The sequence below is a fragment of the Populus euphratica genome, unplaced genomic scaffold (genome assembly GCF_000495115.2).
Source record: "Populus euphratica unplaced genomic scaffold, PopEup_1.0 scaffold28.1, whole genome shotgun sequence".
Classification (NCBI taxonomy): Eukaryota; Viridiplantae; Streptophyta; class Magnoliopsida; order Malpighiales; family Salicaceae; genus Populus; species Populus euphratica.
Window position 1 is genome coordinate 356,405 of NW_011499862.1, and position 14,828 is coordinate 371,232.

The following is a 14,828-nucleotide window of genomic DNA, read 5'->3' on the forward strand; positions in this document are numbered from 1 at the left end:
ATCGGATTATCTCTATGATTATGTGATAATGCCACATAAATTATATTTATCAATCCTGGATGGACCAAAGTGACCCCATAGTCTTTGCATGGCTGAGTGAGAGGGGGTTATCCATTTCAAATAACAGCCAGCCAATCCAAAACAAAAGAAATCCAAACCACTCAAATTCCTCAAAACAAAAGAAATCCAAACCACTCAAATTACTCAACCAAAGAGAGACCCGAAAATGATGTAGAAAACATAATATCTCCCTCTCTGTGACCGCCATTTCTGTTCTGTTGATCTCTCACTCTCACTCTCATTCCCATGGAAACCTTACTTTCTTCGCACTCTCTTTCTCCTCTCCTCAACTCAAAACCATCCTCTTCGAAATCCCATTTGCTACCTTCTCTTCAAACAAGATCAAACTCACTCTCTTTCACCCACAAGAGCATCACTTCTAGCCTCAAAAGGCACACTTCTCAATCTTTGTCGGTGCCCAATAGCTGGTTCAGTTATGCTCAACAAGGCCTAGCAGCATTAGCTCTCTCTTTGGCACTCAACTTTAGTCCACTGTTGTATATTGGAAATGCTCAAGCTTCTGAATTTGACGTGCTCAATGAAGGGCCACCAAAAGAGTCTTATATATTTGATGATGCTGGTGTGCTTAGTAGAGTGACTAAATCTGATCTGAAGCAGCTGTTATCTGATTTGGAATCGAGGAAGAACTTCAAGATCAATTTCATTACTGTTAGAAAGCTTACTGTAAGTCTTTCGGTATCATTTCCTTGTTGATTTGAATGTGTAGTTAGTCTAGCAAACTATGATTATTTCAACTTTTGAAGCAAGCTTTTGATTGTTCCGAGAAATGGAACAGCAAGTAAACTGACTTGTAGACATTTGTCTTTTACTGTTACAATCTGGGTTACATTATTGCCAAATTAATAGATGACAAGTTTAAAGGCATGTGTGTTTTCCTTTAACTCTTTCATAGATGCATATAACTGAATAAAGATTATGTTTGTTGCAGAGCAAAGCAGATGCTTTTGAATATGCCGACCAAGTTCTGGAGAAATGGTATCCTAGTGTTGAAGACGGCAACAACAAGGGAATTGTTGTGCTTGTAACCAGCCAAAAGGAAGGGGCAATTACAGGGGGGCCTGCATTTATCCAAGCGGTTGGAGAAACTGTTCTTGATTCCACTGTCTCGGAGAACCTTCCTGGTAACTATGCATTTACTGTACAATTTTCAAGTTGGTGATTAGTTTCCCCAGATTTCCTTAGTTCATTGTGTTTCATGGTAGTTAGGGTGGCCTTTTTGTTCAATCTAAACAGCTTTAACAGGTCTGGTTGAAACGATATTTCATTTGAAATGGTGAGGGATGGTGGAGGGATCCTAATGAAGCTCTAAACAAAAGTTTAAGGGATCCCAAAATACAGACAGAGCTTAAGCATGATGGAGATTCTATCCTTTGTTCAGTTCTCATGCACAACATTAAAATTCTTTAAGCACTTAAATTTCATTACAAAGTGATGCTTCACAATTGATTGATTTTTGAAATGAAAAATGGGAAATTCAAAACACCATTTGTCCTGCAAAGTGTTCAAGACTGCTTTAATTTTCAATACCATGGTACTCTAGAGGTGTAAACATCCATTCTATGCTGGTTTACACTGCTATTGAGAAGTTATCTTTTTGAAAGATCCAAGAAAGGGAAACTACCTACAATCTTATGAAACTTAAGTTGGTTTTCTGTTGATTCAGAAGGAGATGGGCCTAATTCTATTATCAAACGCTAGCTGCACACAAGCTACTGAGGTTTAGGAATCTTGAGGTCCAACTAAGTTCTGAAATGCTAACATAGTATACCATTGGATCTCAGCACAGGTGTTAAAGAGTACTGAGTTCATCCTTTGTGCCCTATTCACACATCATTTCTGACTCAACTGTTATTATAGTAGTTCTGTTTTGTTGAAATGAGATTATTTTATACACAACACAAATTCATTGTATTTGCACATGATGCAATTGTCACACAAGCTCAGATGTCATTAGTCTTAGAGATGAGGATGCTCAAGTTACGTGTGCTTGCTCATGTTGCAACTCTCTAGCAAGCTCAAACGTCATCAATTTTAGAGCTAAGATTATAACGAAAAGATTTCTTGTCCATTTTTCATTTAACATCATGATCATAAGAACTGCATTAGTTGAGATAGAACAGTGATGCTGATGACCATGTGGTTCTTAATTGCAGTCTTGGCGACGGAAGAAAAATACAATGAAGCGATTTATAGCAGCGCCAAGAGGTTAGTGGCTGCTATCGATGGGCTTCCAGATCCAGGCGGTCCGACGACTAAAGAAAACAAACGAGAATCCAACTTCAAAAGCAAGGAAGAGACAGAGGAGAAGAGGGGACAATTCACTCTAGTGGTTGGAGGTCTATTGGTGATTGCTTTTGTTGTTCCCATGGCGCAATACTATGCTTATGTTTCAAAGAAATAGGTCATAACCCTGTTTTTAGGCTTGTTTCTCAAAATTTTTCCTCCAGGTTTCGACAAAACCTGGTGGCGCATAGGTGTACAAATGTATGTAATGTTCTTGACGAGAAACTTGCAACCAGAGGATAAGTACAGATTTTTGGTTTATGCTCATGAAATGTGTATAGAACCATGGTTTCATCTTATGCTCACAGTATCATATCATTGTCCTGGTGCTAATTCTACGACAAACTCTGAGAAAATAGGTTTTTGGTGTTGCAATCTGCAACATCAAGCTTCTGTAGCTAAGAATCAGATCTAGGAGCACCAGTCAGAACTTATTAATAATATTAGTGCTTGCATTTAATCTTCAGCTGTAAACAAATGAAATAAGAACGAATAGAATAATTACAGCACAGTCAGCAAATTAGCTCCTCAGAACTTGAGATTGAGAAGGAAAGGCATTCTATCAGAGAATGGCGGATCCGAAAATTTTCCAGTGAGTATTTGTGATGAAATATACTGATTAGCTGCCTCTGAATAATGAATTCCATCCCAATTCACATACTCAGTACTATCACTGCATGCTTTGGCTGTGACACTGGTCCCATTCAAAACTTTTGTTTGCCCACAAGAAATCCTGCTGTCATAGTTTAGTGGTGGTCCTCCATATCCACAGCATGCCATTATGGGTTGCTCAAATCCTGCAAATTCATATTCACTCAGAACCTAATGTCTTTTCTTTCCTTAGACTTTTCCATCTCTTTTGATAAGAAAAAGATGAAAACTAAAAAAAAATTCATAATAAAGGAACTGAGGATTACTAACCGTATCGGGAATAATTAGCAATGAGGTTGGATTTTATTGTGTAGATATCAACATATGTGATATTTGAATCAGCGTATTGGCCTTGCAGCTTTTTAGTGAGAGCATGAAGCTGAAGATTTAAAAGCTTAGCTGCTTGATTATGCCCACTTACACATCCCAGCTCATCAAGCTTTGATGGATCAGTTCCGAACTTTGCAACGTTCTGAGTCAAGCAACCAAGAGGACCCGTGTTGTGGATCCAAAAATTCCTACCTCCTTGGTCATATAGTTTCTAGAGCATGAAAATAATCAATCAGTGTTGCAGATTTCATGTTCCTTTCAATACAGCTTAGTGTCAAAAAAATTTAAAGAAAAGGAAATGACAGAACTAGGATCTAACCTTGATCCCGGTTTCGAATTCGACCAAGATGTTTGGGATTGAAGCAACAATTTGATCAAGTGTTTTCGAGTAAAATGCACCGGCAAGATCATTCTGGCCAATATCAAACATGTATAGACCCTTCTGAAAATAGTCTTCTGCTGGTACGTATCTATCAAATCTCTTACCTGTGACAAGGTTTGAAACATAAAAAAACTATCAATGATTCTTACACTTCTTGCCATACTTCAGGCATTAACATTTGCGTAAGAACTTTATCAAACTGAATCCACATCACCGTCAAACAAGTTTTTCTCAGTAATGGCGGCTTACAGTATGAGAGTGAGCCATGTACATACCTTTGGCTAGCAATTCGAGAACTCGAGCTTTGAATCGTAGAAACTGATTCACTTGAACTCCGAAGGAAAATGGGCTCACAGATGTTGCAGTTGCTGGAAGTATAGTTGATCCTGCAGCTGCAAAGTTGCATCCTTTACGAAAATTCGGCACCCCAACTGACTCCAAATATGCATTTAGGAAGGGCAGCTCCATTGCATCCACTGGAAAACACACACCCACATGAATGAAAGAAACAAATTGCAATACTTCCTACTTGAAAACAGAGGAAACAGAGTGTGAATATTGAAGGAAAAAAAAACTGGAAAACAAAATATTTCAGATTCTTGTATTTCTAACTGCATTGCTATTATCAATCAATTCTTGTACTTAACATTACTTACCTCCTAAACATTCCTAAAAAATAAAGGCATTTAGCACAAAAGGAACAATTATACAATATATCAACAAGAAAATGGGATTTATTCCATCCTAAGTAACAGAAGAAACAGGGGAACACAGAGCAAGAAAACAGAGAAAACAGAGGGAAAGGCTTGTCTTCCTCAAAACGGAGAAAACAGGGGAATAACATAGTATAGAAACGGAGCTGACATGATACAAACTAGAAGGCATGAAAAATTGCGATGATAGTGGGAGATTTACTGAGGAAATCAATAATGAGACGGCCATCACAGTATCTCCCAGATGGTATTTGAAAGTGAATTTCCCCATAAGGTAGTCGAATGCTTTCAATGCCAGCCCCAACAAGGTTTCCAGTGTCAGAATTTGAATCACCAAAGTTGAAAACAGCAGGAAACTTGAAATGCACTGATTGTGCCAGTGGCAAGAAGATGGAGATTAATGCGAGAACATGGAGGAAAAAGTTTTTGGTTTCCATTGACGGGCTAGGGCTATAGAGGATGAGGATATGTCTTCACTGATGAAAGAAAAAGACCAGGACCTTTCACTCTTAAATAATAGTTACCAACCATGAAGAAATAAAAATGGTGGTGGGGCATTGTGTGCAATTCAAGAATCCTCGAACTTATTTGAAATGGACACGAGGAAAGAAAAAATTAATCATTTTGTTTGGTTATGTGATTGTTTGATACCATTTAAGATCTGAAATTAATTTTTGAATTTTTTAGAATTAACTGGATAAAATTTTATTTAATTTAGCCGGTCAATTAGATTACAAGTCAATTTACTAGATTATTCAAATTTAACTGGATCAACTTTTTAAATAAATCTAAAATAAATTCAACCTGATTCAGATATTAAGTTACAAAATGGATAAGTAAAATAGGTGAGCGGGTTTGATAACCATAATCATACTTGAATATAGCAGTACAGAAACGTAGCATGACTAGATTAGCTATTGAATGTGCAAACAAAATCATATTGAATGCATAAAAAATGGCAATCTTTGGCACGGTTAGAGAATAGAAAGTTTACTTAGAAAATCAACAATGAGACGGCCATCACAGAACCTTCCTGTGGCAGTTTTGAAGTAAATTTGTCCATTAGGTGGATCAAGGAGGAAGCCTAGACCAGCAGCAAGGTCACCTGTGTCAGAGTTTGAATCACCAAAATTGAACACTGCAGGGTAATTGAAATCAATTGAATTTGCAACAGATGATATGATGGATAAAAGGGTGAAAACTTGGAGAGCAATTTTTCTGCTAGCCATGATCAGTAGTTAACTTCTCAATCCTAGAAGCTAAGAAGCTGTGTAATAATTAGAGAAGTTTGGTGCTTTTATGGGCATAGGGAATGCTTGCTTTGAGTTATGGAAAGGCAAGTTAAGTGCCTCGTTGCCCCGAAAGCAAAGTTTTTTTATCCTTTGGTTGTGTAGCATACTTTTAAGTGTTGTTTCCTTTCCTCGCTATTTTACTCCAAAATGTTCTTGGGTGCACGCATAAGGCCACGACCAGTACGTTAGAAACATAACTCAAGACTCAAGAATCCGAAGTAATCTCTTAGGTCTGTAGACTCATTACACATATTTGTAGACTTGTAGCCGTGATTGTTAATTTCCATGTCTTCCCAAACGCCAATTGAAGGGGGAAGATGAACAAGGGCCAGTCGGGGAATAGCAACCAAAACCAACCGAGTCCATCAAGAAGAGAGAGAGAGAGAGAGGTGGCCAAACCCAACCCGACAAAGAGGAGGGAAAAAAAAACAGAGAGAGAGAAAGAAACAAGAGGGCCCAATGGGAGCCGAACAAGCCTAATCAAGTCCAAGAAAAAGAGCTTAGAAAGAGAGATTGGTGTCGGGTGGTTTGAGAGTGTGCTAGGGTTTTTTTTTTTTTTGTTTAATTTGAGAGAAAAGAGAGTTGATGAATGTAGTATTTATATTCCATCAAAACTCATAACAAATCAGTGTTAAATTCCGAGTTTGCACAATTTTATTGAGTTTACTTGAGTTAAATTTAATTTTATTAATTTTTAAAATTTTAGTTTAATTTTACATACTAAAAACAAATTTACATATAAAATTATAAAATTATACAAGTCAACTTATGATTTTCAAAACCTTAACTCAAATTCATTTGATTTATTTTTTTATTTTTATTTTATCTCCAATCATATCTTTTCACCTTTCCCTTTCCTTTCAAGAATTAGTAACCATTTATCTTATAAAAACTCTGAATAACACTATAATTGTTAGAAATATCATGCTAAATTCCGATATAAATAACATGAATGATATTATATTTAATTAAAGAATTAATTTGAAAAACAAATTAAATTATTAAAAACTCTGAATAACACTATAATTGTTGGAAATATCACGCTAAATTCTGAAATAAATAACATGAATAATATTATATTTGATTAAAAAATTGATTTGAAAAAAGATTTAGATTATCAGGTCAATTTTTAGGTCATCAAGTCAATTATTTTTTTAATTAAAATAGTAGCATTTTGTTCTCTTCTTTTTCTAGTGCCTGACTTGTCAAGTTTATATTTAGTATAGTTAAGTTAACCTAATAATTAAAAACTTGATTAAGTCATATAGATTTAACCGAGTTAATATTTTATTTGATTCAGCTAAAAACCCAACTTAAATTAGATTTTGAATTTCAGATTTTCCGTGTAAACCCAGGATGCTAGATCAAACATAACAACTATGAATAGCATCATTACATCCAGAATGAAGTGGGCCCGATCATAATGGCAATGGGCAATTATTCGCTAGTGGCACAAAATTAGTGCCACAATTCATTTCTCACGCGAAATATTGAACGGGAAAACATGAGATTAGAGTCTGGGAACTCATGCCTCACCATATGCAGCTAAACAAGAAAACCCAAGTTCGAATTTAGGTTTGAGATTTGAAAAAGATTGCTGTTTTTGTCTTTATAACTAAACTAATAACAGTAATGAAGGGCTAAATTATGAATTTTCATCAACAGACCATTACCGCTCAGAGCAAAATACTTGCAGCAGTGACCAAAAAACTACAGAACAGACTCAAAGAGGGTGGCAAATCCATCATGCAATTTGGATGGATCAGAACCTATACCTATTTTATATCTTTACAGTGCGCGGTTTCTTTGATACCTTCCTTTTCTATGTCCAAAAGGATGCAAAACCAGAGCCAAAATTCATATGTTCATTACAGTATTTAGCAGAATCAGAAACTATCCTGTAAAAAATTCCCGTGCTAGTGTGGCATTCCCTAAATATTGCATTAGCCAGCGCCTTGAGTTAGCCACACGGTTTCAGCTCACCATCTTGAAGGGTTAGAATGACCCAACCCATGAAAATAACAACCTGATCATTCCTGAAATCTCAAGCAGAACACCAGCATTATCGTCAGTCTCCTTGTGCATTGCATCAAACCTTTCTGCATCTGCTAGTCTTGCCTTAAGAGCCTGGTTCTCACTCTTAAACTGCAAAGTAATACTTAGATGGTGTATGATGACTTCTTGGACTTGAGCCAAATTCCTTCAACATAATAATTGTCACTTCTGAGTACTCCAAAAGTGCAGTCATGAACTGCTTTCAGCGACAAAAATGGTAAAGTTGCTTGATGTCGAAGTGAGAAATAAATCACATGATACACGAATTAAACAACTGTTCTTTCTTCATTTTCACCTTGATTTCGAAAATGTTGTTTAGGCAGCCAGAAAGCAGAGGAAAAGGTGCTGACCAGTCATTGTCTTCTACTGCCTGCTGTAATGAGGAAATTATTTGCAAAGTAACATCTTGATAGCCTGATTCCAGCTCTTCTACTGAAGCAATGTCAAAGATTAATCCCTCCAGTATGAATAACTACTCAAGTAACTTCACATCTTCATCATCCAGTCTCTCCCTTAACTACAAATGGAAACTATCGTAGTACCAAAATTTAAAATCGTTCATGTTAAAGTGTCACGGCTTAATTCTCAGATTATTTAGAATTTTTTCATGTCGCAATTTACTTCTCACCTTATTTAGAATTCGGTCACATGACTCATCTTTAGTTGGGGTGATTTCTCCATGTTTTTCGGCATGTTTATCTTCTCTTCAGCTGACTATAGATGATGCCTCTATATGCTTTGCCCTGCCAACAATGTAAAATCCAAAATGAAATCAAGAGATGGAAGGACCTCAAAGGAATGCAGGAACCTAGCACTGCCTTAAACAGATCATTCAGTAATTATTGCATGTATGGTTTCCAATGTGGTTATCATTTAAACTAATTAATGGCATCGTTGTACTTTCAGACATCAAGAATTTTCTAATCTAGGTGCTCATAACTTTTTTCTTCTATTCACCTCTTCTGATTTCATCAGTTTCCATATGGTGGACTTTGGACTTTCATACCTTGTACCAAAGCGAAGTGTAGACATTGTTTCTAATGTATTTGAAGGGCTTGGTGAGAAACAACACAGAAATGCAGTCCTGGAGTTCTCAGCCTATACGATGAGACTCAGAAGTCAATACAAAGATGAGATACTTTATTGTAAAATGGATTCAGTGTCGAGAAACTAACAAGAGCATCTTGTAGAATCCGGGTAAGTTATGAATCAAGAAAAGGAATATGGCTTGATTTGGTAGTTGGACCCCTTGTCAGAGAATTTATTACATTTCCTAGAGCTGATATGGATTTGTTGATAGTCTTAGCTTCTTCAAGAACTTTTCCTTCGGCTCCAGTTTTCTCTACCTTTTCTGACCCCGCCAAGTCCACGGGAATTACTTTCCCAGTTTTCACCCTGCCAACAGCAATGAAATCTTAAAAGACTTTCACTTCAAGCATTGATCATACATGTGAAAAAAAGGTAATACCTCGTATCTGTAGTCGACTCTAGCTGAATACTCAATATAAAAATACAATGACTTCAACTGCTGGCCATGTTCATTTCTGTCTACGTTAAGTGTCCCAAAAGAATCAGAAGAATTGTTGCCACTATATTCACCAAGAAAAGAGAGGCAAATGGAGTGCTGTTATTGGATTCTTTTATAAGTGAAGCATAAGCAAGAAATGGATAAATTCAAATATAGGCAAAAGAAAAGGAAAAGGATGAGTCTCTCCAACTGCTCTATTAACTATCCCACCCTGAGATTTCAAGCTGTAGATCAGAAGCTGTACTATTTACAGGAGTATGAAGATAGAGTAATCAAGCAGCTGTGTCTTACGGATAGGCTTAGCAAAGCTTCTTGCAAGTATCCAGTGAAGGAAACTTAAAATGAAGTTGCAAGTATAAACACAAATTTCTTGCCACGCAAGTAAAGATAAGGCAAAAGTGAAATTTACTTAAAAACATAAACAACAGAGCGAAGACAAGGAAATTAAGCTTACCTCTGTAACTCCCTGATAGCAATATTTCTCGCACTTTGCTCTCCTTAATCTGTATGTTGTCCTTTGTAAAATCAAGAAGGTCCCTGAGAAGAACAACCCAAGATAGGTAAAAGCAAACCATAATTTTGAGCAAGACTTTCTCCATGTAGATCTCTACCTTGGGGAGTCATAAAAACACGCAGAATCTATTTAGTGTGAGTGTTTATCATACCGATGCAAACAACTTTCTCATGTAACAGGGTATTGTGAATGTTTATCATCCCTGATTTGAAATGTTAAACGTTCCTATTCATGAGGTTTCTGATCCATGTAGGCACGACTTCCAGATTAAATTTACCAAAGCTTCACAGTACCTCCATTCTATATGTCTTCCCAGCTCCAGTCTGTTCATAAATGCACGAAAAACTCCACAAGTTCACGGAAGAATACTAAAGACATCAGAAATCTAGCACAATGATTATGACAGCCAACGTAATCTTATCGGAAACCCTGCCCTACCAATACGTATAGAATCACATCTGTCTCTTTTTCATCAATCATAAAAATCTTATATGTTTCAAGTAACTTCGAATGGAAAATAGCAATCAAGTAGCCACTTAAATTGATTTTAAAAAATGGAGATCAAAGTCTTCTACACCAATATTTTCCAGCACAATGATTATGCTCATGAGCATAATCACCTCTCATTAGTCATTACAGCTCAACTCAAATCAATTGAATACACAAAAACCACGTTAATGCATAGAAAATCCTATACACAAAACCACATTTCTGGCAATCTGTTTGGTTTCAGGGAGAACAACGGAAAGTTGAAGAAAATCTGAAATGAATCGATCTTTTTGAGAAATGAAACTCGCGTTTCCGTCTCTAACTAAAATCTCGATTTATGTTTTCGTGTGAATAATGACTTGAAGGTTTGTTAAGATTAAGAAGAGGTAATTTTCCTGCGGTTTCTAGGGAACCAAACGGAGAGGAGATTAAATAAGAAAAATGCAGAGATTAGAGTGATAGGCTTGCGTGAAATCATTGAACTTTCAAAGCTCATGGATAGCAGCGAGTCCTTGTAGAGCTTATCTTGATGTGATCCTATAGGGGCACAGAGCACTCTCTCCTCTTTGCATATATATATGTGCGTGTGTCAGTCTATATGCATACAGATGTCACCTTTTTCCCAGAGAAACTCTAGTAATTGCATTTATGAAGATTATAAACAGAACTCCCCACCCCCTCCTTCTGCATATGTGTAAACCATGTCTAAGAAACACAGGTGTTGCCTCTATTTGTCAGAGTCTGTTCTTTCTTTTCCAGACATACATATTCTCCACCAAGTCATGTTTTGAGGTAACTTGTTTAATACAAGTTTCTCATACCTGAATCATGGAATGTGGTTAACGTTAGTGTATTCATACATATCTGATCTTGTTGTGGTGGTTGCTGTTGCATCCCCTTGCCATATGAGCTGACAGTTTGATTAATGGTTTGACACAGACATTACATTTATCGGGTATTTTTCTTACTCTGGCCTCCCTTCAATGTTTGATATCACAAAGTGCCATTATTTTTGTCTCAGATGTTTTCTTTCCTCTCTTGTAATGAGCGACAAAAGTAATTTTCTTCTGTCTTATTGAATTTCGGGCTTTGCCCAGAACTGAGTGCAGGTTGGTTCTGGTGTAGGCCTGGTTGGAACTTGCCTTTCTCAGGTAAAAGCTTCCCAGGAATGTAGTTTCAACCTCATCTCACGTCAACTATTTTAAAGAAGTGCGCTTCTATTATTGGTGTCATTCAATAAATTACATTCTGTCCTAATGATTCCACCATAAATGTAGATTTGGAAGAACATGTTTGGAAGTTTATGATTGGTAATCGCTTCCATAAAGAAACGTTAGAAATATGAAATGCACTTACTGTAGTTAGTTTATGCTCATCGTCACGTCTCATGGTCCTAACAACGCAATCAATGCGGCACATCCTTGGGTTTATAATATTGGTTTCTTCTTGATAGATTCTTTTCGTCCCTTCTTCTGGTTAATAATGATTGTAGTGGACTTAAATATTATGCATCGATGGTGGCAGGTGCCTGAAGTCCTGGTGTTGCTGATTCTTGTCTGTTCTGGGCAATTCAATAGCAATATGTGCATTTGATCCAGGTTATATTAAGAGATGGTGGCCTGCCAACTTTAGCTAACATGAAAATTATAGCCGTTTGTTCGTAGAAAGGTAATTTTTTTAAAAAAAATAAATTTTAAGAAAGTAAATTATTTTTTGATATTTATTAGTGTATATTTTTCAATATTTGATTATGTCATAAAAAATAAGTTGAAAAATAACTTATTAATATTTTATTTTTTTCAAATTTATTAAAATAATAAGAAATAAATTTTACAAATTAAAAATTTAAATGAGAATAAAATTGAAAAAATATAATTTCATAAATTATCTCAAATAAAATAAATAATAATCAAAACAATAAAGATCAAATTTAAAAAATAAAAATAATATAATATTTTTAATTTTTTCATGATTTTTAAAAAATGTTTTCTATTTAAAATAAAAGAAAAACACTTTCGTGAAAATCAAGTCAAATTTTTTTAACTGTTAATCAACTTTTCTAATTATAAATAAATATTTTAATCAACTTTTCTAATTATAAATAAATTTTAAAAAAAATTAAAAAATTATTTTCTAAAAAAACAAGCATGACCAATATAGAGATAAACCACTTTGAGTCCTGAAACTGATGTGCCAGAAAGATTTGGTGAAGACCCAAATAAGGTACGTTCCAGGTGAAGTTGTATAAGACATGACCAACTTTCTTTCTAGTCATTACTATTTTAGTTGTTTTATTTGTAGTTTTTCCTGTCAACGTGAAAAATATTGAATTCTGTAGTCATAAAACAATGAAATAGCTGCTCGGATTCAACACCAGTGTCTAAAACAGAAGCTGCCAGATTCCAAAGACTCTCATTCTTTCTGTTTTTTTTTTTTTTAATTAGTCTGGTTGATCGAGTCAATTTATATATACTTTAATTAATCTAATAAATTTTAAAATTAATAGCTATATTAATCTTCCATGACATTTAAAAAACTCAAACTTATAATCAAAGCAAACTCAATTAATCTCTCATTCTTGCTTCTTTTTTGTTTATGGTTTTTTACGTGAGCAACCACCAGACAGCTACTGTCTCCATGACACCTCTGTATTCCTAACCTTGATTAGGATACACTTTTTAATTCATAATTAATTTTTTTAATCAAAAACCACGCTGAAAAAACTGATATATTCATTCTTTTCTAAAATAGTTTATTTGATTTGTAGCTAACCACGAGTAAAATGGCTAGTTTTGACTAATGGTTGTGTATCCCATCAATTTTTCTGCTGATGAATAGTCCAAAGTCACAATTAGAAAATGAAAGAAAACTACGAGATGTCAATGTACCTTGTGATGGGACAACATAAGGGTGATTATCTAATTTTTCTTAAAATTATTTATTTGTTGAAAAGTAATTTTATAATTTTTTTAAAAAATAAAATTTTAAAAGTTAAATTATTTTTTTTATATTTAATAGTATCATAAAAAATAAATTAAAAAAATACTTTCTGGTGTTTAGCTATATCATGGAAAATAAATCTAAAAATAAATTGTTAATATTTTTTAAAGTTTATTAAAATAATAAAAAATAAATCTTACAAATTAAAAGGTTGAATAAAAATAAATTGAAAAAATATCTAACTTTATAAATTATCTCAAATAAAATAAATAACAATCAAAATAATATAGATAAAATCTAATGGATAAAAAAGTTGAAAGATGATGAAATTAAAAAAATATAATTTTAGAAATTATTTCAAATAAAATAAATAATAATCAAAAGAATAAGAACTGAATCTGATAGATAAAAAACTTCAATTAATGATAAAAAATAAAACAAATAACAATCATAAAAATGAGGATTAAAGTTTGTCACGACCCGAATCCTAGGTCCATGATGGGCAACGCAGGAGCGGTGTCGGAAGGACACCCCACCTACGCTAAGCCTCGAAATGGACATATCAAAAAAACAAGTTATTTAAAAATACACAGCATTTCATAATATTCAGAAATATTATATTATTCAAAATTGATGAACCCAAAAGATAGTTCAAAACTCTTCATCAGTAATTAAAAAAAAAACAATAATCCATAATACTTATTATATTATCAAAATCCAAACTTAATTAAAACAAAATAATAGTGGAGTGTCTAAGACATCGAATCAAAACTAAAAAGAAAGCCTTGCAAAACAAGTAAGGTAAAAAGAAAGTCTTGCAAAACAAGCAAGGCATGCCAACCAAAACTAAATAAGTAGGAACACTCAATAAAGTCCAACTACTATTAGAAACTAAAAACTTGAAATAATATTAAGAATGAGGGGTGAGTTCAACCAACTCAGTGAGGGAATAATATTTAATATATATTTTAAATATTAATAGTTTGCAAGACGATTTATCTTGATATACATATACATATACATACTAAACATATTATCATAACATAGTGGAATACATGTCAGACACCAGATGACACTCGAAGGTGACCAGATGATACTCGAAGGTGACCACTGTGGGATGATTAATCGTCATAGGTTGATGCCTCTCTCACCAGCTAGGCATACATAATACTATGTGCATATAAGCTAACTACTTTCCGTTAGGATGAAGTTACTGAAAGTCCTATATCAAGGCATAATAGATATATACAGAATCATTAAAGAAACGTATATCATATCAAATAGAATTTAGCTCTACAAAATACGAGTGTAAATTCAAGAATAGATGATTACTCGAAAAATAAAGCAAAATATATAAATATTCAAGAGATTAATTAATCATACTCATCATATAATCAACATACATATTTCTTCATATTATATGCATATTAAAAATTATCTCACTCACCAAGAAAAATATAAATTAAAAGGAATATTAGATGAAAAACCCAAAAAACCTATTAAGAATCGTTAGAAGAACCTACAATAAATATATGAAATATACTCAAAAGCAACTCAAAACAACACAAAT

General features: G+C 34.3%; 2 protein-coding genes and 1 pseudogene across 3 annotated transcripts; 1 reads left to right on the forward strand and 2 right to left on the reverse strand.

The window, feature by feature from the left end:
- The first annotated feature begins 177 nt into the window (after positions 1-177).
- On the forward strand, positions 178-2,682 carry LOC105124992 (UPF0603 protein At1g54780, chloroplastic-like). The gene is made up of 3 exons (XM_011025239.1): positions 178-744; positions 1,010-1,202; positions 2,235-2,682. Exons 1-3 carry the CDS (start codon positions 307-309, stop codon positions 2,480-2,482), a joined length of 879 nt encoding a protein of 292 aa, XP_011023541.1. The 5' UTR covers positions 178-306; the 3' UTR covers positions 2,483-2,682.
- Positions 2,683-2,795: 113 nt separating this feature from the next.
- LOC105124993 (GDSL esterase/lipase At1g54790-like) lies at positions 2,796-5,928 on the reverse strand. Of its 2 annotated transcripts, none has more exons than XM_011025241.1 (5): positions 5,435-5,928; positions 4,003-4,203; positions 3,665-3,831; positions 3,286-3,556; positions 2,796-3,161 (listed from the first exon to the last, which is right to left on the reverse strand). In XM_011025241.1, the coding sequence occupies exons 1-5, from the start codon at positions 5,667-5,669 to the stop codon at positions 2,893-2,895; spliced, it is 1,143 nt and encodes a 380-aa protein (XP_011023543.1). In that variant the 5' UTR covers positions 5,670-5,928; the 3' UTR covers positions 2,796-2,892. The 2 variants fall into 2 exon arrangements, with proteins under 2 accessions (XP_011023543.1, XP_011023542.1); XM_011025240.1 differs by lacking the exon at positions 5,435-5,928 and adding an exon at positions 4,643-5,033.
- A 1,458-nt stretch (positions 5,929-7,386) lies between these two features.
- On the reverse strand, positions 7,387-9,914 carry LOC105125243 (kinesin-1-like protein PSS1; annotated as a pseudogene).
- Positions 9,915-14,828: the final 4,914 nt, after the last annotated feature.